This window comes from Panthera pardus, unplaced genomic scaffold, assembly GCF_024362965.1.
Source record: "Panthera pardus isolate Hobbes unplaced genomic scaffold, ASM2436296v1 HiC_scaffold_24, whole genome shotgun sequence".
NCBI classification, from domain to species: Eukaryota; Metazoa; Chordata; class Mammalia; order Carnivora; family Felidae; genus Panthera; species Panthera pardus.
In genome coordinates this window covers 107,170,501-107,197,937 of record NW_026526810.1, presented here as the reverse complement: position 1 = coordinate 107,197,937, position 27,437 = coordinate 107,170,501, and the positions used below count along the sequence as shown (strand labels likewise).

At 41.1% G+C, this 27,437-nt stretch overlaps 1 protein-coding gene and 1 pseudogene across 3 annotated transcripts in view; one reads left to right on the top strand and one right to left on the bottom strand.

Annotated features, from left to right (window-relative positions):
- Positions 1-3,078: 3,078 nt before the first annotated feature.
- Positions 3,079-27,437, bottom strand: part of SLC39A9 (solute carrier family 39 member 9) — a 52,324-nt gene continuing 27,965 nt past the window's right edge. The window contains exons 3-8 of one of the 3 annotated variants that reach the window (XR_008417249.1): positions 17,798-17,992; positions 11,034-11,102; positions 9,699-9,784; positions 9,067-9,201; positions 6,123-7,062; positions 3,079-5,856 (exon numbers count right to left, since the gene is read on the bottom strand). Coding sequence is in view for 2 of the 3 variants with exons in the window: in XM_019451413.2 (XP_019306958.2) it covers positions 6,832-7,062; positions 9,067-9,201; positions 9,699-9,784; positions 11,034-11,102; positions 17,798-17,992 (716 nt within the window). In the remaining variant the exon portion in view is untranslated. Of the gene's footprint in view, positions 7,063-9,066; positions 9,202-9,698; positions 9,785-11,033; positions 11,103-17,797; positions 17,993-27,437 lie in introns of all 3 variants that reach the window. The other 2 variants (XM_019451413.2, XM_053889535.1) reach the window with 2 other exon arrangements.
- Positions 26,834-27,154, top strand: LOC128773028 (60S ribosomal protein L36a-like; annotated as a pseudogene).

The following is a 27,437-nucleotide window of genomic DNA, read 5'->3' as shown; positions in this document are numbered from 1 at the left end:
GGGTGGGGAGCCAAAGGAGAGTCTGTGCGGGCGCAGACCAACCGCCCTGTGTCCAGGCACCCCGCACTTGAGATGCCTGAGCTGGGAGTTTCTTACATTGACCAGATAGTTCTGTTCTCATCAGCGGTTGTTAGGCTTTGGCCCTCTCTCTGCCTAACAACTGCTCACACCCAGGGTTGCCAACGTAGAAGTGTTTCTGGGGGTGGCCCAACGGCCTTGCTGCCCTGCCAGCCTGCCAGCTGCTTCACAGCACTAACAAGGTCCCCTGGCATCCAAAGGCATCGCACACTGCTCAGGAACATTGAAGGTATTCAATGCTCCCCCTCGTGGGTGCTGTGTGGATTAAAATGTATACATTAAGTTGGCTTCCAAGAGGAAGTTCATTTCATTGGAGGAGAGGGGATGTGTTCAGTCTGGCCAATAGGCCTAAGGCCATTTATTGTTAGAATCGCACACACTCTCCCAGAACGTGTGAGCAAGAGCCAGCGTGCCGGCTTTTCATCTGGAAGAGAATTAGCAGTTCATTGGGTCAGAGGCTTGGGCCCCAGCATTAGCTCCATTTTACTTGATGAAAGCCCTTGGGCAAGTGACTTAGAAACCCCCGAGGCTTCGTATATCAAAAAGGGGTCCTGCCAACTCTCAGCATCGTGCTACCCTCGGAATGTTTTCTCCAGGTCCAAGAGCTTATGTTCTTTTCTGGTTTCTCCAAATACCAAGCGAGAGAACAGAAGGGAGGGTCTACTCACATGCCTGCCCCTCCTGCTCCTACCTGCCCCCTCGGGACAGGGGAACACCTGATTCACCCAGGGGCTGGAGGGCTGGAAGAGGTGGAGGGTGACGACAGAGGTTCCATGTTCCGTGATATGTCCCCTTGAGTCAACCGGGGAGCAGAGGGGACAGGGCTCTGGGGGAGGGAGAACCACAGGGTAGAAGGAAGACTGAGCACTCACCTGGTCCTCTGTATGTAACTGTAACTAACACAGATGTGTGGAAATGGGGGTGGGGTCTTTGAGCCCCAGCCAGGAAGTGGGGGAGACAAGCAGGGATGAGGGAGGAAAAGTTGCCAAGCCCCACCTTGAGATGCCGGAGGAACCTCTGGACCACCGTGCCCGTGAACCCTCCGCCTGGTGATAGGAAGTCAGAGGCCAGCCGGGACTGCGCCTGGGAAGGTTGGAGGGGAGGCTGCAATCACAAAGACCCTGGCCGGGCCCTGTTATCTGTAGGATTTTAAATCTGGAAGCACAGATGTCAACTAGGGGACCGACAGGTCCCACGCACCACCTGCGGCTGCCTCCCGTTTGTCAGCCAGCGGCACCTTCTGTGAAGAGTCCACGTTCTCTGTCGTGTGCCACCAGGCCTTTGCCACGAAGGTCCTCCTGCCCCGAGAACCGTTCCCAACGCTTCACGGCTCATTCTGCTCCACCTGTGAGTTCAGCGCAGGCCTCGTCTCCCCCTGGCTGTTGTCCCAAAGCCTCGCTCTGGGTTCCTCGCCCCCCGTTCTCTCAGCCTCCCAGTACCCACCTCGTTCTTGGCAACCGTGTTTCGTTGTCTGAATCCCTCTCTGAATCACACGCTCTTTAAGGACCGGGAGCCATCCCTCCTCCCTTTTGAACACTCGGCACTCGTGAGGGCCCCCGTCTGTAGGAAGGGTTCACTTGACGCTGCTGAATGAAGAGGTAAGGCTCAGCTTACATCCCGTTCCACCTTCTGGAGAATATAGGATCTATGCCCTCCTACACATGACAGCCCTTGAAGTCTGACAGTGGCTATCAAGTTCTGCCCCCGAGAACGTTCCAGACGAAGGCAAACATCCAGTTCCTTCGACACCTCCTCACATGCCCTGGCTTTCCATCCTGTCTCCACTGGGCTCCCTCCTCTCATGGCTCTTGTATTTGTCAGGATCCCTCTATAAATAAGGCAGTCAGAACGGGACACACGTTGTCCCTCATGTTCTGACCCAAATTTACAAACTGGGGAAGCAATGGCTAACATCGTAACAGAAATCAGTAGCTGAGCCAGAAGTGGGATCCAGATGTTCCGGTCCCCCATCCGTCACATGGTACCTTACTAACATTAGCTGGTCGTGGATTAGCAACCCAAACCCAGTTAACTTCCCACCTGTACACTCAGCCCCATGCACTGACTCCTCACCTCTTTGCTGACTCCCAAACCCTCACCTCGGTGTGAGCAAGGGCAGAGCTGCAAGTAAGGCCAGCAGCTGGTCCTGCCACCGATTAGGGAGACAGCTGGTGCCAGGGAAATGGGGGGCGGGGGGGGGACCACAGATTAGAAAGAAAGTGCCTCCTTGGCACACCGATTCATTTAACAACACGTTATCTACTGAGAACCTAGCTTCCTGGAGCTTGTATTTTGGCAGGGAAGGACACAGTAAGGATATATATTATAAAGCAGATTAAGAGATGACCAGTGCTACAGGAAAGGAAATAATAGAATAGGGTAAAAAGTACTGGGACACGGTGGGCAGATTAGTTTTAAGCAGGGTGGTCACAAGAGGCCTAACTGAAGGAGGCTTTAGACCCAGACTGGAAGGACGCGAGAGAGCTGGGGAAAGGGCATTTTAGACATAGGGACGGGACACAAGGTTGCTTATTTCTGACATTATAAAAACTACACTGTAGGATGCTGCCCTAGCTTGTGAAGAACTAGAAATGAATTTACAAATTGCACTTCCATTAAAATCTCTATTTCCAGGGCCAGTTGGTCTCAGCCTCTGTATTCTCATAGAGCAGCTCTGCCCTTTGAAATGAACCCACTGCGATTGAGATCTGTTGCCTGTTTCTCTTTTCTGGGAGCAGGCAGCTACCTTCCTAAGTAATATTTACTAACAACCATGGCAAAGCAAAAATAAAAGTCAATGAATTAGTATGTCTGGGGGCACCTGGTGTATTGAGTCCTTCATCTCCCTTCCCCCTTTCCTTAAGGATATCATATAGTGGGCACATCTTTCTCTGGCCTTCAAAGATTTTCATTACCTTTTCTGATGTTCAGATGTGGGTCAAGTCTAGCCATCAAACAGAGAAGCAAACTGCCAAGAGAGGAAGTAATGAGCCACTCACATAAGGTATGCACTAATAAAAATTTAATATCATAAAACAAATCAGAAAACAGCAAAAAAAAAAAATTTTTTTTTTTTAACCATTCACAATTAACGTGGAAAGAGACAAAATTATAAGGCAGCCATCCATGGAATGATTTCATGTTTACAAAGGATCCAGAAAAGGGGACATTTAAAATCACTCTTCAGGCTACTGAACCAGGGGAACTGCAGTTTTATCCCATGAGACTTCCAACTTGCTAGAAGATGCTATCAGAAAAAAGACCAAAGCCAAGTTCCTTGTGTTTAGGCTGAGCATATCTAGAGAATTCCCAATGGTTGTCTCCTTTCCTACAAGTCACAAATTTCCCTCAAGTCTCCTGAGGCGATCGATCTAGATGTCTCAGCTACAAAGGGGGCTACATCGTTGGCTTTAAGTTCATGGCATCTCCCAACAGTGCTCTCGGGATCATTCTGTTTTGACCAGAAATCTTCGACGGTTCCCCTGTAGATCACCTTGCGCTGCAGTGGTTTTAGAAGAATCTGGTCATTATTCTCAATCTCCCAAGGGGCCCAGGAGCCATGTAGGCAAGAACATTCTCTGGGGGCTTGTGCTGTTGGCAGACAGCTCCCGTGTTTAGTACCTGGCTACCATGTGTCTGAAGGGCATAATATACTCCGATGTGGGGGTGTCCTCCTAGCTCTAATCCTCCAACAAGAGAAACACCAGGAAGTGACCCTTACAAGTAGGCTGGTAAGAAACACACTTCCATGGTCTCCTCTTTACAAAGAACTGACCCCTCCAAATGACCACCTCTCTCCGTTTTCTAATAATTCATTATACAGGAACACGGCTGACTCGGCTGTTTTGAATAAGGAAGTAAAAAGGTAATGGGGGGAAGAGAGAACCCAGAGCCTCTGCAGGTGGTACCGTTTCCAACTCACTACACTCCGGTGCAGGAAAGCCACCAGACCCGGAACATCACCGCTTCGGGGAAATGGGGACTGATATGCAATTCACTGGGAAACAAGTGAGGGGAATGGATCAGTAGTGTTTTTCAATTTAATTTGCCATTTAAGAGTGCATCTGGAATCTGAATAAATTGATCCCTACCAAGGAAATGGAGTCAAATTGCAATTAAGATTAGCTTTGGTTATGAGGAAGGAAGGACCATGCTTTTCATCAACTGCATCTCTCTGGTAGCCAATAATTCCATCTGTAATCATGGCAGCAGCTTAAGTATTGCCAACGTTTTCAAATGTGTGAGAGCGTTAAGGCATCTACATCTAAAGCAGGAGGCAGTTTTAAACAAGAGGAAAACAGAACTGAAGTGTGCCAGTAAGCGACCACTGCTGTGGCCTCTTCTGGGACACTGCCCACCACGAGCAAGTTCTTCCCCCGGTGAAGAAGGCCTCTGCCATGCTGCTTGGTCCCCTGCTGCCTGAAGATGCATTTGAGCCCTGTAAGGTTAGTATGGCTATTTCTGCCTGCTGACCAGGAGACACAGGAGTAGTTCCTGAGGCAGCAGCTTTAAAATCTGGGGAAGCCCATAGCTTCTGAGAGCTGATAGGCCTTGAAAGGTTTGCTTGTTACTGTGAGGTCCAGAGGGGAAGGCAAATTTGGAAGTCTGATGGTTCGATCCTTGCCAGAGTTCAAGGCCCCACCTACCCAGCAAGCTATTCTAGCCACACTTTTAGTGATGGCAGGGCACTGCTGCAAGAGGCTTTGGCCAGCAGAACGAATTTCTCATCATTTCTCATACAACAGTATGGCAGAGAGTGCTGCCATCCAAACCAGGCCAGACACTAAAATGTACTATTTATTTAACAAAGTAAATGTCCAGGGAGAATCAAGGCAACCATGACATCTTGAAGGACCACATGAAGCCCCAAGACTCTTCATAAGTCAGAGTTGCTATCAGGAAAAGTCACTCAGACTTTCCATGCTGTACCTTCTGCTGGTTTTAAGCGCATATGCAATGGCTGCAGCCACTATACGAAACCGCCTCCTATTTATGCTACTTTGGTCTACAGCCAGCAGGGGGCTCTCGAGGTCTATTTCCATAGCTGCTGACCCATTGACAAATCTAGGAAGGAAATAAAGAAATTACAGGCATGCTGGCATATACGTCATATAAAACATTTTACGGACTCCTAAACCCACTGCCCTGAAGAACACGGTCTTGGTTCCCTCTTTCTATAATGTGTTTTTGAAATGGTACAGAAAATCAAAATAAATTAATGACACAGTATTATACACTGAGTTGATAACACAAAGTTTTACAGGGACTTTGGCAAACACGGAAAAATCATCCTAGTTTGTTAAACGCTTTTACTATCTCAATTGTTTAAATTACCAGAATATTAGTGACCGCATCATCTCACGTATGAGGAAGTGACATTTTAAGGGCTTAGCAGAGTTGCATTTGACACAAAAGTGACTTCATTGAAGGGAATAAAGTAAAGAGACAATGTCATCTTCATCGTCACCGTTCAAGAAGTGGTTGTCCTGATGAGAGTTCAATTCACACAAATCCTAACGTCGCTGTCAGCAGTGAGCAGCACATTAGAGGGAGGGGGTGCTGGAGGGGAAAGTCAGGAGGAAAGCACGGAAAAGATGAAGAGACAAGAGACAAGAGACATGATTTCAATAAGCTTTAAATCAAGAGGCAAACAGTTCCCACTTGTGATACATCGTGACCGTCTTCATTGCTGCAGGTGCTTATGTGACGCTGACCTAGCACTTCCCACGGGACACCGAGTATTCTGCCGGAGGGACTGCCGGTCTGCTAAGATAAATACTTAAAAAGAAAAAAAAAAAAAAAAGGGACGACATAGGTTTTGGTAATCTCAATTTTAAAAAGATTACTACAAAGATGTCAGTCACTATCCAAATTCACTTAAAATGAATACCCCTCAATTTCAAAAGGTACTTTGGGATCTGACTGCTCTTGAAGGAATGGCTGGGGGGCGGGGGCCCTGAACCTACCAGAACTTGGCTCCTCTGTATGAATGCATTATAGGCAGGTATGCTGCAAAAGAGAACTTAAGAAGAAATACTAGTCACCTCCTCCGATGCTAGTCCATCTCTGTGGCTCCATTTGATGGAAGGGCGGGCCCTCTTTAAAGAGGCAGATGTGAAAGGAGGTGTTAAGTCTCTCCAGACACCCCCTTTTCAATGGACAGCTCTCGAGTAAAAAGTCAGCTTTTAAGGTGTCTTGCCGTCATTTTCCTGACTCTTGCCCCAGGTAGATGACAATTCTCTTTAGCATCTAAGACAGTGGACATTATGACCTTGATCAAGGCATGTGGCAGAGATGCTAAAGCACCAGTCTTACACGGTGAGAACCATGTTAAAAATCAATGGATAAAGTAAGCGGCGGAGCCTCTAAACTAACAAAGAGATTTAGCTTAATTACAGAACACTGTACTTTCGTAATTACTATTTCATCGTGAGTATGAAGTTCTCCACTTTTCCTTAAAATGAAATTCCATCTTCCCTGAGAATAGGGGTTAAGAGAAACATCAAAACTCAAAACGCCAAGGGCCCTTTAAAAAACAACACAACGGAATGTCCACATCCAGCCGCAGTGTGTCGTTTCTCGTCTAAAAGCTTTCCGTTACTCCAGGTTTTAATCTCACCTCCCTCCGGACTCTAGGAACACAGGTGGAGATGGGCAAGGTGAGACAAGACACCGAGGAAGTGAGCAGCTGTCACGCGCTGGCTGTTCTCACCGGATGCTGGACAGCCACGGACTGAGGCTGGAACCTGACGTTTAATGCTGGTGTCCTACTGACAGGATGAGTGGGATGAGGCAACCAAGAACCAGGGCTGCCACCTCCAGGCGGCTGAGGCCCCTCCCGCCAGTGGGGTCGGGTTTGTGACTGTGCCCCATTCCGCCCACCTCCGGGAGGACATGTACTGTGGCAACATAAAGAAATGTCCCGGCAGAGAAAAGCATGGCCACTCCAGTGGCATTGACCTCTGAAAGGGCTTCTTTACTGCTCTGTGAATTGAGAGAAACAGAAAGAGACAGAGAGACAGAGAGAGAGAGAGAGAGAGAGAGAGGAGAAGAAGGAGAAGAACAATTAAAATTCAGAGTCAGGAAGAAGTTCCAATTAAAAAAACACTCTATTCACAACTGGTGCACTATGGGACACTGGGGACATCTTGAGATCAGAGCAATTTTGTGATTGATGAGAAGCTTCCAAATAAGGGTTTAAGACTATTGATACTGTACACAATTGCTTCTTCAAGCAAACATCAAGTCTGGATGAACAGGTCTGGCACGTATTATTCTTACAATGGAATCAACGGCATTATTAATGCAGATATTAAATTTCGTACATTCACTCATTTATTCTACTAATAGTTAACAAACATCCCCTATACACCAGGCTCCAGGCCAGCTGTTGAGATACAGTGGTAATCAACATCGAGCACCTGCCCTCAGAGGCTAGAAACATCTTATAAGCTAATCTTGACACAATTAATTTCAACTTTTTCTATTAAAAAAGTGGACCCATGGACTACAACAATTAAAAATTTAAGAAAGGAGCACGCCATAATGTAACATGTAACCCCATGCCTCCAGAATTACACCTTTCTGTCTAAAGTTCTAAAGTCTTTGATCGATGATCAATGAAGTGATATATAGGGTAATACTTAAAAGGAACTATATACTGACTGAAAGAAGAAAAGCCTCTTCAAACGATCAGAGAGGGTTTTTATGACACCTCATTTGTTAGCAATCCAGACCAACAAACTTGATTAACATGAACTTAACCATGTTTTGACCACCTCGTTTCTCATATGTTCCTTTTAATATAGTTTTCTTGGGGGGTGCCTGGGTGGCTCAGTCGGTTGAGCGTCCGGCTTTGGCTCAGGTCATGATCTCGTGGTCGGTGAGTTTGAGCCCATGTCAGGCTCTGTGCCGACAGCTCCACAGCTGCTGTGGAGCCTGCTTCGGATTCTGTGTCTCCCTCTCTGTCTGCCCCTCCCCCACTCCTGCTCTCGCTCTCTGTCAACAATAAATAAACATTAAAAAAGAATTTAATATAAGTTTTGCGGTATCAGCTATGAACTGAGTGACACTCAGAAGAATCAGTGACCTTCAGAGAGAGTATGGGAAAGCAGTTCCATGAACGAGCCCTAAGTCAGTCTGGTGCTAAGATTCTCCTCCTGTCACCTGCCAGCTGACACTGAAATACAACAGGTCAATGAGACCCGCAGCCCCAGTGGACGGAACTGGAAGACAGGGAAAGGTCCAACTTGAACAGCAGGGGAAGAATACCCAGGCTCAGAACTGACAAGCGACAGACACATTACTTCAAGTCTGACGTTATGTTCAGCGCAATGATAACTGGATATTTAGTATGCGGTGATATGAGAATATAGACATCTCTGCTCATCCCCTATTCTCCTCAAAGCTGCCATTTGCTTGTCCCTCACTCTTCACGTGCCTGCTTAAACATTAAATATGTACCGTGGCTTATTATACATCTGTCAAATAAAATTAGTGGGTCTGGTTAGGCTTAAGTTACGTTATTTGAAAGATCATGTATATGTGCAAATGTTTTCGGAATTGAAGGGGAAGACATTTTCAAATTAAATGAACAGGAAGATGTAAATTTATGAAGGGAATGCCTTGGAATTGAGATGTTTACCTTGTACTGGTTTTTACTCGTAATTTCATTTTTATTTATCATTTTATTTTTGAGACAGAGAGCGAGCAGGGGAGGGGCAGAGAGAGGGGGAGAGAGAGAGAATCCCAAGCAGGCTCCGCATGGTTAGCGAGGAGCCTGACCTGGGGCTTGAACTCACTAACCGTGAGATCGTGACCTGAGCCGAAGTTGGATGCTCAACCAACTGAGGCACCCAGGAGCCCCAATTTCATTTTTAGTTTGAGAGAGTAACTTAACTGAGAAACTCAACATAAAAGACCATAGATTCTGGTAGATCACAAAAAAATTGGATATGTCTAGATAAACTAGAAATGAATAAGACGTACCTTACTTAGTCCTAAGTATGTCACCATGGCCATGACTGGTGCTGCAAGCGCAAACACCAGTAAATGTTTTCTGATTCGATTCCGTTCTAGGCCAGCGTGCATTAAGAAGGAAACCAGCCCAAAAGCAGCTGGTGCCTGGAAAAAAAAAAATTAGTCCTAAATACTCTTAAAGTATGGATTGCTTCTATATTATGAAGTATATGTCATTGGACTGAATTCTCACCGAAAAAAAGAGGCATGGTACCAAGACTGAACTCTGCCTTTTAGGAACTAATGTTCTAAGCTAAGAAAATATCCTATGCGTGTGTGTGTGTGTGTGTGTGTGTGTGTGTGTGTGTGTGTGTGTGTTTTAGACAGTAGGAAGAGAGAAATAGTCAAGAAAAGAGTATAAAAAAACAAGAATATTTACCAACAAAAATTATTATAAAATACAGAAATCTGTAGAGAATTTAATAATTTGTGTATAGGACCATAAAAAAAAATCCCTTCCATCTAGTCAACTGTCTCAAACGAAGGGCAATTATGAAAATAGCTAAAAATATTTCCCCATTCCAGGAAAATGTTAATGACCAAAGAGAAATTTTAATTGTGAATATATTCAATATCAAATCTTTCACTAGGATTCCCCTTACCTTATGTAGCATTATTGCCACAAACACAATCAATTGGACGCTAGTCTGGGAAGTAGAGGCTGCCGCTCCTAAGGCAACACCGTCGGCTAAATTTGGAAAAAACGAAACATAAAACATTATAAATACAACAACAACAGCATCTATACTAGTGTCCTAGTCTTATATGAGTTTTAGAGTCAGGTAGACCTGCATTTGATTCTGGGAAGGTTCTCTGACCTTTCTCAACCTTAGTCTTCTCATCTCTAAAATGGGTTCACTGAAGTATGTGTTCTTTGGGTTTTCATGAGGGTTAAATGAGATAACATTTGTAAGCTGCTTAGCACCTGGCCCCAAATATTCAATGTATCAGCTGTTATTAGAAAAGTATGTTGCCAGAAAGTATATAAAGTATGTAAGTATATAAAGTATATATAAAGTATCATAAGGTATAATCCACTGATTAATCAAACTGTAATAGCAGAAATAGCAAAGATTATAAAGAAAGCAACTCTGCATCTTGTAGATGAAAAAACACAACATAAGAACACTACAACTTTACAGAGATGATTTATACGTCAAAAGTAAACACTGGCTGGCTGGCTGGCTAAAGTTTTGTCAGATAGGCATGTTCTGTTAGAAAGGTCCAAGTAATAGCATGCCACATTTCACATGCCTTTGTCCTGCCCAGAATCCCACTACTGGGACTGGTCTTTGGTGATCATTCTAAGGCATGCCCAATTAGCAATGCTGAGCCTTCTGCATTCTACGGCCCACCTCTGCCTCAACTGGCACTTTAGGTATACACTGAGCAAGAGGGCTATTCAGTATAAAAGTGTCAAAACTCTTTTCCAGATGAGGTTCTAGGGCAGAGGTCAGCAAATTTTTTTCTTAAAGGGCCAACGAGGAAATATTTCAGGTTTTGCAAGCCATTTGCTCTCTTGCAGCACTCTGCCATTACTGTGCAAAGAGCCACAGGTAAGATGTAAACAAGTGGGCATGGTTGTGTTCCCAAAAAGACTATTTACAGGCACTAAACTTTATTTTTTTTATTTTTTTATTTTTTTGGATTTTATTTTATTTTTTTTTCAATACAGGCACTAAACTTTAAACTTCATGTAATTTTCAGGTGCCACAAAATATTTTCAACCATTAAACAATATAAAAACCATTCTTAGCTCGCAAAACCCTGACACTGAGTACGCCAGGGTTTATACTTGGGTTGGAGAACTTCATCACGAGACCCTCTCCCTGAAGGCCAGCCCAAGAGCTTTCATGGGGGTGGTCCCTGGGATGTAAACACTAAACTCCCCATGGTGCACCAGGAGAGAAAGGGCTCTCTTTGCAGTCCCGCCCTACCTGCAGCATGGACGACCAGACCCAGCGTGGTGGTGATTTTGGAATTGCTGGGCCTTGCTGTTTCTGGATCTGAAGTAAAAATAAGCGAGTCAGTCATTAAGCAATGTGAAATAGAAACTGTTAGAACACTGTCCTGGAGGTGGAAGAATTCTTTGAAAGCTCTTAAAGTAGATTGTTTTCCTCCTGTCTTTCCTCACGACTGGCTTCAAACACTTAGAAGTTTCTCCTGTCCTGAAAGAAGTGGGCAGGAGGGAACTCTTCATCTGCCCCAGCCTTCCCTGAACAGACAATACGTAACCCCTAACTGCCTCAGCTGCCTTGCACCCCTGAGCGCTCCGGCTCTCCCTGGAAAGTACTCTGTGGCCTCTCCTCACTTCTCTCCAGACCAACTGAATTGTCACTGCCTACCTGCTCCTCTCCCCGGCCTCCTGAAACTTTAGCTTTATTCCAAGACCAAAATGTCTATCATGCTTGCCCTTCTCCACTTAATCGCCATCATCCTAACCTAAACTTTCATCAACTTGAACCTGACTTAGCAACAGGCTCCCAGCTGGTCTCCCCTAGCTCTCATTTCTCCCTCATCTGATTCATCTTACACATCCTTGTCGGAATGCTCATCTCTGAATCACCACCCTTCTGGCGTGCCAGTTAACTAGCTAAGAATCTGCTGCTTATCAAACTCAGTCCAAACTGCTCCATTCATAGGTTCTTAAGCTCTTTATTAACTGGTGTCATCTTATTTCTCACTATTCAGTCCAGTTAAACCAGCTTCCTTAACACCTTCTAACAAAACATTCTCATTCTCCCTTCCTCAAATCTCTCGTCTTTAATTCTTGGCATGTGCATAACTTCTCAGCTCCTCAGTCCAAAACATAGCCATTGTAAAAGTCAATTCTAGGACTACTTCCCTTAAGAAAGAATTAAAGATCAATTCCAGCTCAAAAGGCTCCCCTTGCCTAGAAACCAAGAGCTCTAAGTGCACATACTACTTCAGTTTCTTCTATATCACCACCTGAGATACGCAAAACTGTTTTCACTCAGATAGGTCTGATGTCCCCAGACTGATTGTAAACTGCACAGAAGTGAATTTTCCACTTCTCTCCATTCCCTTTTCACATGTCTTACAGAATGTCGCACAGCAATGGAAACCCAATAGCTGCTTAATAAATCCTTACTAGAGAGGGAAGAAAAACATTTCTCTGTATGAATGTTACTGCTATAATAGGAAATATACCAGCAAGTCAATAATGTCCAAACAATGTAAAGTTAAAGATGAGGACATCAAAATGCCAGATGAAATGACAGATGGACATTGGCCAAATAAATTCCAAGGGATTTAATCTTCTGGGGGAACCCAGCACATAGGAAGAATGGTTTACAGTGGGAAAAAACACATACAAGTAAAGTAACATGTTATCTTTTTACTAAAAATAAAATTATCTTCTAATTAAAATACTACAAGGAAGGGAAGCTAAAGCCCCAGTTGGTCTGAGACAACAAATATTTCAATATCGCCCCAAAATGTGAAGAATATCATATTATACTGTGTGACAAGTTTGCTTTGACTTTTCTAGTTATAAATAGCATCTTAAATAAAAATTAGAGGCTTTACAATTAAAACGCAGTTTTTATAAATCTATAGGAAAAGACTGCTTTAGCATAAATTTAATAAATGAATTTTTACTGAGATTTAACAATAGATAAAACCCTGCAGATAATTGGTAAAACCAGATTACTAGATACATGAAAGCCAGCAAAAACAGTGACTTCAAAGATAAAACAGGAAGAAGAATAAAGGAACACATGCTATTTTTAATTCTTTGTATAGTATCATAGGGCACTAGTGGGCCTTTAAGTGCATTTAAAATCGAAACTGACAAGAATCGCAAAAATGTCACCGAGGCCACTGTGGGCAACTATGTAACGTAGATGGAATCAGATCCCATCCAACCAGAGGGTGTTTCTCATTTGCTATTTGGTAAAAAAGCACACAAATAAAAGCATTTACTTCTAAATCAACTTCCCAATATATATAAGACCATTAAAAAAAAGTGCATGGAAAAATACTGAAAAGAAACAGTAAATGCAAGACTAACAAATGAAACAAAAAATATCCTTGGACTAAAAAGGCTAAATTCAATTCCATGAATTTTGAAAAAAAACCTTTTATTTGGAAATAATTTCAAATCTTCGGAAAGTTTTGACATGTTAAAAAAAACACTCACACACTCCTTTCTCAGAACGACCTACTGTCTAACATTTTGCCCCATTTGCTTCATTATTTGTGTTCATGTTCTTTTTCTATCCATACTACACACACACACACACACACACACAACTTGTTTTCTGTACCATTTCAAAGTAAGTTGCATACATCGTAACTCTTTATCCCTAGATATTTCAAAGTATATTTCCTTAAGAGAAAGGATATTTTCTCATATAATCACAGCACAGTTATCAACTTCAGTAAATCTAATATTGATACTTTTTTCTAATCTCTCTTGCATATTCTAATTTGTTAGCTGTCCAGGAAGGTCTTTCAGAGCATTTTTCCCTCCCCGGAAGGATCCAGTCTGGGATCATATATGCACTTACTTGTTTCTCTGTAGTTCCCTTTAATCTGAACCATTTTCTCTGCCTTTGACTTTTGCGACATTGGTATCTTTGAAGAATACACGTCCCTTCCCTCAGCCTTTCTTGTTTTTTAACAGACTGCTCCTTCCTTTTTGGGTTTGTCTGATGTGTCCTTAGATTATGCATTCTGAATACAGGCTGAATATGCACGCTGAATACTCTACAGATGCTGCCTCTCAGGATGTCACATCTAGACGCACAGAATGTACATCTGCTGCTTACTAGTGGAGTGAATTTTGGATTATATCCTGGACACTGTGAACGTTATCTTGTGGACACTCTGAATTCTATTATATTCTTCCAAAGAGTGTTGCTTTTGTGTTGTGCTTTAAGTAACTTGGTTTAGCTCAAACTGCAAAGTCTGTCTTCTGGGCAGCTGCTCAAATCCTGGTTTAGTTCTCTCATCTTTAGCTGAGTCTGCCCACAAAAGAATGGTTCAGGGCCTTGCCAGACTTGGGTAGAATTTATACATAAAATGTGGGGTTGTACCTTCCAGTGGCTGTAGTTACCCTGAACTCTGTCCTCTGGTTCCTTAGGCCTGAGAGACTGAGTTTTCTATCAGTTTTAGCTACCTCACTGGGCACTGACTGCTTAAAAGCAGTAAAAATAGGAACTCACCCTGTTCCACGGGTTGACTCCCCTCCAGAATTTTCCTGCTTTGGGTCACTCTCCAGTGTCTTTAGGTAGTTTTTAAAAAATATATGCCCAGAGTTTATAAGTATCTGTAAGGAGGATGGTCTGATGGGAACTTATTTGCCCACATTGAAAACAGATGCCAGTGACATTAGTGTTAACCATCTGGTCAAGGTATTATTGGATTTCTTCGTTTAGTTACTTCTTTTTCCTTTGCAACTAATAAGCAAATCAAAATTCATCTCCTAGATGCAATATTCATTGGTGATTCTGGCCTGAGCCAGTTTTTACTATGAGGATTGCAAAAATGATTTTCTAATGCCAGCACCCTTTCCACATTTACAAGTTGGCCTTTAGCAACCTACTGTAAACAAGCATCTTCCCTTCTCCTTCTCTCTCTCTCATGTGGATGTGCTCACTGATCCTCATGTTTTCAATGGTTTATACTTCGTTACTATTCTTAATTATATTGGAGCTCAAATTGTCCTATATCTGGCCAGTGGGAGCCCCTTCAAGCTGGCTCTATATTCCGTGACAAATTTCCATTTTCTTCCTTCCTATTTTTTTTTATTTTTATTTTTTTATGAGCACTAGATGTTCCAAGCTCATTTTGTACTTACCCTGCCCCTGTCCTGGAATCAGCCATTTCTCTGAAGAGCCCTGGTATGCTCATTGCTAGTGAGGTGTCTTTACTTCTAGGCCCTCTCTGCAGACAGAGCTAAGACATACATACATGTATACATAAACACACACGTATATATGTACACATATACACACATATACACATATACATTTTAGAAATCATGAGTCCAATAGCTCCAATTCCAGTCCATCCCTACAGAGGTTCTTTCTGGCCTTCCCCCATTTCATATTTGTATGTCCCCTCTTCCACAGTGAGAACTCTGGTTCCACCAACATCAACACACTTACTCATTTGCTCAATCCTAGAATACACCTAAAATAGTTTCAGAATTGTTTTCACCTATGCCATTACAAAAAGCAAAGCCTAATAAAGAGTTCAGTAATTGTTTAATGCTTCTTCCCCCAACTCCATCCCAAACTAAAAATAGTCAAACATTACATTCATAAGTCACTTAAATTCGTTTGTTTTAAACCCCTTCAGTGTGATTGTTATTCATCCGAATTACAGTTCATCTGCTTCAGTTAGCTTCCCCTATCCTTGTTGATTTCATTTTATTTTTTGAATATAGGAAATATCAACATGTTTCCAAAAGTCAAAGCTATATTAAACAGGCCTGCCCAGGGAAGTGTCATGCCCTCCTGAAACTCTGCTACCCTATCCTACCCTGCACCCACTTCTTACACGTAACTAACCGTTGTCTAGCTGGTCTTGTTTTATTCCCCCTTCTTTCTTACACAAAATGTAGTATATGATGGAAACTAATTTACATTTCAGCTTTTTTCCCCCCACTTAACAATATCTCCTAGAAACCTCTCCCTATCAATTCACAGAGATCTGATTCCTCACTCTCTTTCACAGTTACCTAGAACTCCATTATATGCACACATCACACTTCATTCAACCAATTTCCGTGACTGGACATTTAAGTGGTATTACAGTGGTAAATAATGTTGTACTAAATAATCTTGTGCATGTGTATTTTCATAGTGGAGCTATATTATCAGAAGCAATTCCTACAAATAGGACTTTGGGGTTGAAGGGTAAATACAAGTGCAGTTTTGTTACATATTGCCAAGCTCTCCTCTGCAGGGGCTGTACAATTTTGCATTCCCACAGCAATAGACGAGAGTGTGTTTCACCGGAGCTCTGATAACAGAGTGTATTGTCAAGCTGTTGAAGTTTTGCCTGACAGGTAAGAAATGACATCTTGGCAGAGTTTTGATTTGCATTCTTAAGTGAAATTGAACATCTTTTCATATGTTTAAGGACCATTTTAATAACTTTTTATGAACTATCTGTTCATGTCTTTTGCCTGCTTTTCCACTGATTTTTTTGTAGGCCAAGGATTCTTAACCTGGGGCCCACATAGAAGAACACAGGTAGAATGTAGGGGATGCCTGTGACCTTAACGTGGAAAAAACCCTGCATTTTGATTTTTACTAACCTCTAACTGAAATCTATTATTTCCTTTAATTGTGAACATAGACAATATGCTACAAGATCAGCACTACCTATACTCTATTGCCAATAGTAATCAGATAATTTCATGTTATTTTACAGTTGTAAATATCTTCATATTCTTGCTTTCACTCATCACTATTTTAAATTTAAGGGCTTATAATGCCTCCACATTGCATGATTACAGTCTTCTTGTCTGTAGATGCTCATGTGGCAAAGCTGGACAACTCTCCGGTGACTCTTCACCTACAGTCATTCAGGCAACTAAACAGCAAAAGTCATGGGATCTCTCACTGGGGACCAAGATATCTATGCTGCTTTCCAAACGTTCCTATCTGCAAAGTTCTCTGTCAGTGTATTTGAAAAGAGATATTTATAAATTCCTATATCACCAAACCCCAAGAGTTTGATGCAACTCTTCCAAATTTATTTTTGTCATGGATCAGAATTTTTTTTTTATTTAATACAAACCATATCAAAGATGCTGACCTAGCCAAAGATGAATTCATTGATCTTAAGACAAAAAAGTTACTTGGCTGGCTTGTTGGTGGAGCATGTGATTCTTGATCTTGGGGACGTGAGTTCAAGCTCCATGCTAGGGGTAGAGTTTACTTTAAAAAATAAATTAAAAAATTATTTTAAAAATTTCTTTAAAAAGTTACTGTATCTGGAGTTAAATTTAAAGTCTTAGAGAACTGTAGTTAAGAGAAGTTTAGCTTTCTTTGGAAAGCAAGCTATGAATGTGTTTATCTGTAAGAAAATATCTTTGTGAATCAGGGTTCTCTATACTAGTAACCATTAAAACAGAAAACCAAATCAACTGAATGTTCAACATGACACTCTGTTGCCTTGTTAAAGCCCATCTCACAATTTAAGATTTTTAGCAAGCTAAGCAACAAAAGCTGTCATGCTGATGTCCTAAAAAATAAAATTTAACTCCACCTTGCATATGATTTAAATATATTATATCTTGTTAATTAATGCATCAATAAAGAAGATACACATTACTATATCATACATTTGTTTTTAACGTTTTAGAACTATATTTCAATATAACTGGGCTTTCTCTGCAATTCTATGCATTATGCTTTACACATTTAAAAGGTCCACAGGCTTCAGAATGCCTAAGGGCTCCACGGCACAAAAAAAGTTAAGAATTTCTGTGCTAGACTCTCAATGAGACAGTTTTAAGATTAATAACCCACTGAGCACTCCCTTGTGCCATGTCACAACTCACTAGCTCCCCCAACTGAATAAAATGTTCACCAGAACCCAAGAAAGACAAGAGTTTTCAGCACTAAATAAGCCCATTGGTATATACTGAATTGTTTAATCATCTGTGACTTTCTAAACTGCAAATTTATTGCACTGCCCATAAAGCGTTGGGGCCACTTACCATCAGTAGAATGCACATGGGAGCTGCCAATCTGGTCTACGAGCAACATGAAAACGAAGCCCAGAACGAGGGAAACGCCAATGTAGGCATGCAGCTGTGTATGGTCATGGCTGTGCTCATGTTCATGGACAACTGGTATTTCTGCTTTGTTTGATGCAATAACATTCTGTGTCTCACTCGCTTGGTGGTGCTTACCTAGAGTAGAATGAACCATAAAGAGAAAAGGTTGTCCCCCTTGAAACATTTTCACATAGAAGCTTCCATTCCTCTGCATTTCAAGCCCTACTTACTTTACTGCAAAGACATCTACTTCCTGTATCGTAATCCAGCCAATCATAAACTCCTTTTGGCATGTAGACCTTTTAACTGCCCATTATTCTCAAAACCTAGAAGTGGAAGCAAATCACCAAGCAAGAAAGCAGTCATATTCCCAAGTGATATTGTCCTCTTTCCTGGCTGAGAAATTCCTGCCAATATCATCAGAAACTACAGTGAGTTTTACTCTGATGAAAACAGGTGAATGAAGAGCAGTAATAACGAAAATAATTTTAACTAAGTGGATCTGGTTTCACACCTAGGTTGATCTAGAAATTGCAAATGAAGAGTAAACTGAGTATAAAAATTGTGTAAGTTTTATGAAAATATATTTATAAGATATAAATATAATATTTTCTAAAATATAAAATAATATATTCATAAAAAAATATCAGGAGGCAATCACTAACTAGAAACCAAAAGGGCAGAGCAGTTTACGAGGCACATCCTTCAGTCTAAATTCAGTTCTAGAAATACAACTGCTGAGATACTCCATATTACAGGAAGTGGCACTTGGACAGGTAATACTTCCTAGTTTATATTCAAATATGACACTCAAAGTGTAAATGCTTCAAGGCCAGAATCCTGATCTTTGCTGTGTTTCATGTTAACACATTAGACATTCTTCATTCATACTTGGATTAAGCATTTTTACCTTTGATCAAAGAAATTACTCGTTGTAATTTTTAGATCCTTGTAATATTTTAGATTCTGCCTTCTTTTTTAAAGTTTATCTATTTGAAAGATAGCGAGTGCGTGAGTGCGCACATGAGTGGTGGAGGGGCAGAGAGACAGGGAGAGAGAGAGAATCCCAAGCAGGCTCGGCACTGTAAACGCAGAGCCTGATGTGGGGCTTGAACTCACAAACCATGAGATCATGATTTGAGTCAAAGTTGGATGCTTAACCGACTGAGCCACCCCTGTGTCCCTGCCTTAATTCTTTATTTAGAAAAAAAAATTTTTTTTAATGTTTTTATTTATTTTTGAGACAGAGAGAGACACAACATGAACACGGGAGGGGCAGAGAGACAGGGAGACACAGAATCCGAAGCAGGCTCCAGGCTCTGAGCTGTCAGCACAGAGCCCGACGCGGGGCTCGAACTCACAGACTGTGAGATCACGACCCGAGCTGAAGTTGGACCCCCAACTGACTGAGCCCCCCATGCATATCCCTGCCTTAATTCTTTAAAAGATATTTTTGAGGGGCACAAAAAAACCCACCTATATATCCATCTAATTCCTGAAGGATTTTTTTTTTTTTTGGTTTTCATAGCTGTTTTCTTTGTTTAACCTTTTAAAAAATGTGATAAAATATACGTAATGTAAAATTTACTTACCATTTTAACCGTTTTTTAACGTTTACTTTGAGAGAGCGTGAGTGTGGGGGAGGGGCAGAGAGACACAGAGGGAGAGAGAGAATCTCAAGCAGTCTCCTTGCTGTCTGCACAGGGCCCAAGGCAGGGCTCGACCCCTTGAACCGTGAGATCATGACTTGAGCCAAAATCCAGGGTAGGACACTTAACCGCTTGAGCCACCCAGGTGCCCCTTAACCATTTTTAAGCCATTTGCAGCATTAAGTACATTCACACTGCTCTGCAACCATCACGATCATCTATCTCCAGAAATTTTCATCATCCCACGGTAATTTTTTAAGCTGGAGATTTTTTTCTAACACTGATTTTGCCCACTTGTTTTAAATTAAACGTCTAAATCTCTCTAAAAAATAAAAATAAAAAAAATCTCTCTAAAAAGCAACAACAACAACAACTTTACTGAGATATAATTTACATACAATAAGACACATGGGTTTTCGCAAGTGCCAAAACTCTAGTAACTACCACCAGGACAAGATACCAAATATTTAAAAATCCCAGGAAAGTTCTCTTATGCTACTCTGAAGTCAGTATATCACTCCTGATCCCAAGCAAGCACTGATACGCTTTTGTCCCGAGAGGTTTTTTGTTTTTTTTTTTCCACCTATTCCAGGATTTCGTATACATGCAACCATACAAGATATACTCTTTTGGGTAAGGATTCTTTTGCTTAGCATGATGTTTTGAGATTTACCTATGCTTTGCATGTATCACATGCGATTTGTTTACCCATATACCTATTGACGGACATTTGGGTTATTTCCAATTTTGGTCTACTATAAATGAAGCTGCTATAAGCATTCAGGTACCAGTCTTTCCGTGGATACACGTTTTTTTTTCCCTTGGGTACATACACAGGCTTGGAATTGATGGGTTGTGTGTAGGTTTAACTATGAAAAACTGTCCGTTTTCCAGTTTCTAGTGGCTGTACCATCTTCCATGCCCAACAGCAGTGTAGGAGTGTTAGGTGCTCTGTGCCACTGGCAACATTTGCTATTGTGAGGCTTTAAAACTTCAACCATTTTTACGTACATGATCATGTCATCGTCACAAAGTTTTGCTTCTTTCCAATCTTTATGCCTTTTCTTTCTTTCCCTGGCCTTACTGTGGGCTAGGATCTGGCTAGAAGCCCCACATACGATGTTAAATAATGGCTGGGAGGACACGGCCTTGCTTTGTTCTAAACTTTAGGTGTCTTAGCTGTAGGATTTTCAAATATGCCCTTTCTCACTAAGGAAATCCTTTCCTAGTCTGCTGTGATTTTTTTTTTTTTCACGAAGGAGAGTTTAATTTTGACGGGGCGCCTGGGTGGCTCAGTCGGTTAGGCGTCCGACTTCAGCTCAGGTCATGATCTCGTGGTCCGTGAGTTCGAGCCCCGCATCGGGCTCTGTGCTGACCACTCAGAGCCTGGAGCCTGCTTCCAATTCTGTGTCTCCCTCTCTCTCTGACCCTCTCCCATTCACGCTCTGTCTCTGTCTCAAAAATAAATAAACGTTAATTTTGTCAAAGGCTTTTCTGTACCTGTTAAGGATGATCAAATGGTTTTTCTACTTTATTTTGTTAATATAATAATTGAAACCGGTTTCTGGATATTACTCTAAACCCTGCTTTGCATTCTTGGGATAAACTCCACCTGGTTAAGACATGTTATCCTTTTTGTATATTGCTGGATTCAGTTTACTACCATTTGGTAAAAGACTATTGCGTGTACATGCATGAGGGATACATTCATGAGTGATTGTTGTCCTGTAACATCTCTGAATCTCACTGGTTGTGTCATCTTCAAAAATGAGATGGAATGTTCTTCCAAGACACGGAAAAGTTCTACTTCGGCCAATACATTTCCATTTTATTGATTTAAACAAGGTCTTTGACTATCAATTGTTATTCTGATATTAATGTTAAGTCGTATTTTTAAATGACTAAGTTGAGGTTTATGATGGTTTTTAGACTTTTAAGACCATGACCCATAGTAAAAAATAAATTTTTTTTTATTTAAAAAAAAATTTTTTTTTTAACGTTTATTTATTTTTGAGACAGAGAGAGACACAGCATGAACGGGGGAGGGGCAGAGAGAGAGGGAGACACAGAATCTGAAACAGGCTCCAGGCTCTGAGCCGTCAGCCCAGAGCCCGACGCGGGGCTCGAACTCACGGACCGTGAGATCGTGACCTGAGCTGAAGTCGGACGCTTAACCAACTGAGCCACCCAGGCGCCCCAAAAATAAATTTTATTTACATGAAAAACTAACTACAAAGTTTCACAAAACAGCGAAGCTTCAACTGGTTAACAACGCACTCTTCCATTTCTTTGTCTTTCCCTCCCTCTTTCTTTGTCCCTCCACCAGGTTTTTATTTTATTTTTAAATTTATTTCTTTTGAGAGAGAGAGAATGAGCAGGGGAGGGGCAGAAAGAGATGTGGGCAGAGGATCCAAAGTGGGCTCTGTGCTGACAGCAGTGAGCCTGATGCGGGTCTCAAACTCACGAACCGAACCGTGAGATCATGACCCGAGCAGAAGTCAGATGTTTAACCCACTGAGTTACCCAGGTGCCCCCAGGCTCTTTTTAAATCCTGGTTACAAGTCCAACTCGCTGAATGTATTTGAAGACTCACTTAGTTGCTACTTTTAGTTTGAAAGCACTACTGGAGGTGGAGAGACTCAGGGGAGAAATGGATGATTTTGGAATAAGGAGCATTTTCTAGAAATCAGAAGCCTGGGCTGCAGTGGTCAACTAAAGAGAGCTGAACGTCAAACAGGCCTAGGAGAAAAAGGTGGGCAGGCTGTGTAAGAACCACTCAGTTCCTTACACAAACAAACTTGTTAGCAGTAAGGGTTTTAAGCTAAAGAAGTGACTGAAAATTCAGAGAGGAAAAATAATTAAGTTTGAGAAGCAGTCTAAGACTCTTGAATTAGTAATGGTGGACAATTAAAATGTAGCCTCATGGTACCATGACTGTATTAAGTTTGTGAAAATCACTGAGCCATACACTGCCCATATGTGTATAACATACTTTTTTGTAAGCGATACTTCAATAAAAACGAAAAAATTCAAAATGCAGTACTCTGAGGCCAATACTGAGATGGTTGCCCTCATCATTTTTCAAGTAGGTCTTCTTTGCAAGCTGAGAGACTAGTTTTGCATGGCCTCGAGAATATGAACTAAATCATCTTAAAAAAAAAAAAAAGCTACGTAGCGACAATTTACAATACTATCTAGAAAGATGCTATTGGCGAGGATCTGAATGATTACACTTTCATAAGGTGCCCACTTAACACCTAACTGGGCTCTCCTCTCTGCCTCTGCCTGTACTCTGCACACATTAGTGAATCCAGGGGCTCTCCATTCTGCCTCTCTTGGATAATCCCTTGTCTTTGGAGACTCAGCTCATCATCTCCTCCTCCTTGAGATTTTATGTCCTCTTCTCTTCATTCATACATAGCACACTAGGCATCTCTCTACCACAGGTCCTACCTCACGATACCAGAATTCAGACATCAGCAAACTATAGTACAGGGCTGGTGCCTATTTTTTGTAAATACAAATCGCACTGGAACATAGCCAGGCTCATCTGTTCACAGATTATCTATGGCTGTTTTCATGCTATGACACCAGGGTTAAGTAACTGCAACAGAAATCATGTGGCCCACAAAGCCTGAAATATTTATTAGTTGGCCCTTTACAGAAAAAGTAAGCTAACCCTTGCTGTCATTGATTGTTATTCATTTTCTATTGGCTGTGAATTCTTGAAGGCTGGGGCTATATCTTAGATCTCTGAACTGCTAAAAATCAATAGAAGGCCAAAAATCTAGCAAATACTCAACAAACAAGTGCTGAAGGCAAAAAATGGCCTTCAATTCTATATTTTTTTAATGTGGCATTTCATTTCAAAAGTTATGGCAATTAGGGGAGCCTGGGTGGCTTAGTCGGTTGAGCATCCGGCTTCAGCTCAGGTCATGATCTCACAGTCTGTGAGTTTGAGCCCCGTGTCAGGCTCTGTGCTCACAGCTCAGAGCCAGGAGCCTGCTTCGGATTCTGTGTCTCCCTCTCGCTGACCCTCCCCCACTCATGCTCTGTCTCTCTCTGTCTCAGAAATAAATAAACATTAAACAAAAAATTTAAAAAAAACAAAAGTTATGGCAATTAATAACTTCTTAGATAAAAAGATTGAAAATTTTTTTTTAAGATCTATTCATTTTTTTTGAGAGACAAAGAAAGAGCACAAGCAGGGGAGGGGCAGAGAGGAAAACACAGAATCCGAAGCAGGCTCCAGGCTCTGAGCTGTCAACACAGAGCCCGACCCAGGGTTCGAATTCATGGATCACAAGATCATGACCTGAGCCAAAGTCAGCCACTTAACTGACTAAACCACCCAGGCGCTCCTAGATAAAAATATTTTTTAATGGAAATAAAATATAATCTTCTAGTCTGAAGATAATTATGCACGTGTCTTTATAAATCCAGCTGTAATAGGTTAAGAGATAAATACACTAAATTAGGTTACAGGTTGTGCCAAGAGTTTGGGTATAGTCATACTATTATTTGTGAACAGTTGCATAATAATTTTTAAAGGCAATTACTTTTGGGGTGTCCATAGCCCTGAAATGTCAAGCCTAATTACAACGTTCAAAGGACAGCCAACATCATTTTATTTTATGAGGTATAACTATATCAGAATTTTAAAACTTAGGTGAGTATAAGACCCTTCATTATCTTATTCCAACAATGTTTTTTAAAAAATGAAATATAATTAACATACAATGTTATATTAACTTAGTGCTCACCATGGTAAGACAGTTACCATCTGTCAATGTTATTACAATATTATTGACTAAATTCCCTATGCCATACTTTTCATCCCTGTGACTTATTTTATGACTGGAAACTTGTACCTCTAAATCCCCTTTACCTATTTCACCCATCACCCCAGTCACTTTCCGGCTGGCAACTACTAGTTTGTTCTTTGCATTTAAGAGTCTGTTTGGGTTCTTTCGGGGGTTGGGCGGAGGGGGAGGGGGCAGCACCTGGGTGGCTTAGTTGGTTGAGCATTTGACTCAAGTTCAGCTTAGGTCACGATCCCAGAGTCATGGGATTGAGTCCCACCATCAGGCTCTGTGCTGAGTGTGGAGTGTGCTTAAGATTCTCTCTCCCTCTTTCCCTCTTCTCTGCTTGCACTCTCTAAAAATAAGAAGTTTTTTTTTGGTTTGTTTTTTAGATTCTACATATAAATGAAATCATATTGTATTGTCTTTCTGTCTGATATAGTTCACTTAGTAGAATACCCTCCAGATCCATCCACATTGTTGCAAATGGCAAAATCTTATTCTTTTGTATGGCTGAGTAATATTCCATCACACACACACACACACACACACACACACACACACACACACACAAAATCTTTTTTATCCATTCATCTATCAATAGACACTTGGGTTGTTTCCATATCTTGGCTATTGTAAATAATGCTGCAATAACCATAAGGGTACATGTATCTTTTTGATTTAGTTTTCTTTAGGTCAATACCCAGTAGTGGAATTACTAGATCATATAGTATTCCTATTTTTAATTTTTCAAGTAACCTCCATACTGTTTTCCACAGTGGCTGCACCAATTTACATTCCTACCAACAGTATACGAGGGCTCCTTTTTCTCCACATCCTCACCAACATTGTCTTTTGATTATCTTTTTGATTCTAGCCATTTTGACAAGTGTAAGGTGCCAACAATGCTTTCTTAAAATAATTTTGGAACTTTTCTTTTGTTACTGCTTAAGAGTCAAGTTTATGAATCCTAATAAAACTGTCTTTATAGTTATCACCTGTTTTTGATATAAAGTAGTAGTGAATAAATTGATCAGCTATCTTATTGTGCAGATTGGCATTGAATACATTTTGTATTTCCCCAAACCAAAACAACTTTCAAGGAAAATCTTGCTGCCACTGATGATACTCATCTAAACGTGCCACACACTCTGGAAGTAAATTAGAGAAAGATTTCCAACGTTTTTTGAGCAATCACTTTTATAAGCACCTAATTTCATGGTTATAATTTTGAAGGGGTTAATACTTATTTTGATGTAAAAATTTAGCAAATAAGTAAAATATCAGCAACATATAGTAAATATTGCTTGAAATAAATGTGCTATTGATTGAGCTTCTCATAAAAGATCTGAATGCTTATCATTCACGTGGAATTTAGCTTTATATAAAAACATGAAATACTTATTGGAATATATACAACGGTAGGCATTATTGGTTTTATTTGCAAACATTAACCAAAAAACAACCTTTTTCATAAACCCTTTTCAAAGTGAATGATAATCACCTTATTGGTACATACACAAATTAGTAATGGAATCCAGATACTGAATATCAATACACTCATTCCTCCTTCTACTCTGGACATGAAACTGAACCTAACAAAAACTGGGATCTCAAAATAGTTTAATTTTAACTTAATTAAAATATATTAAGTTGTATCTATATGTTATTCATGAATGAGCTTTCAGGTTAGTATGTCTCATTACTCAGGACACTGGCTGGTAATTGATTAGCCTGAGACTTGTTCCACATCATACTCCTTGCTGCAAAGTACGCAAACCAATGGTGTTATCCCTGCATATTGCACATCAGACACATATTTCTCACGCCACTAAGAAAGTGTTCTGCAAATCATTATGGGCTTCTTCCTCTAGATATTTATATAGGAATCTTTCCAGTAAGTTCCATCTGTATGATTTGTAGCCTGTAGCCATCCTTTGTCACAGACATTCATTGCATTAAAGGTAACAGAATCAATTCACCCTTTAAGGAGATTCGTTGAAGCTCCTTCTTCAGATTAATGTGTACTTCTACAAAAGAAACAAATTTTCAGGTAATCTGGCTTTTTTTTTTTTTTTGAAGTGATCTCCAATTTTCATTTTGGCCTTTGTTGTTTTTAATTTCCTAACATTTACTCATACCTTGCAATATTTATAGATCTCTATTATATAGTTTTTTATTTCTGGCAAAGACAAATAGTTATTACACCTGATGTGTTTTCAGTAATAAGGGCAGAATAGCTTCTGCTTATTGGTGACATGTTCTGTTTCTCATGTAAAAGAGAAAACTTGATCACAATCAAATGTATAAAGCTGACGCTTTAAAGGGATGTTAGTTAACGTATCTTTGGTCAAAATATTACTGTGCTTTTAAAAGGAAAAAAATCTCTTTTTATAAGAACTCTTCAGCGGATAAACGCTCCAATGGTGATTTTAAATTCCTCGCGACATACCCCATGTAGCACAGCATCATCATTAAGAGGGTAGGCCTAATTTTTTTCCCGTGCTGATAGTGCTCTTGCAAACATGGTGAACATTCCCAAAATGCGCTGGACTTGCTGCAAGAGGTGTGGCAGGCACTAACCCCACAAAGTGACACAGTACAAGAAAGGCAAAGGTTCTCTTTACGCCCAGGGCAAGTGGCATGATGACAGGAAGCAGAGCGGCTATGGTGGGCAGACTAAGCCGACTTTCTGGAAAAAGGGTAAAAGTACAAAGAAGCTTGTGCAGAGGCTTGGATGTGTTGAGTCCAACTGCAGATCTAAGAAAATGCTGGCTGTTAAGAGGGGCAAGCATTCCGAACTGGGAGGCGATTCCAAGAGAAAGGGCCACGTGGTCCAGTTCTAAGCTTCATATTTTGTTATATTATGAAGAGAATCAAATCATGAGGTTACATTCGCTTCATTTGGTTGCAATTAGCCTTTTAAGAGGAAAGTAAACTAGTGCCATCAGTTAAATTCTCCCTGTGGGGAAATTTATGCTAAAAAAAAAAAAAAAAGTGTAGGGTTCAGAGTAAAGACTGTGTTCAAATCCTGATCCTGACACTTACTGGCTGAGTACCTTGGACAAGTCGTTCAATTCCCTTGTGGCTTAATGTCCTCGTTTGCAAAACAGTATCTGTCTCAGAGGG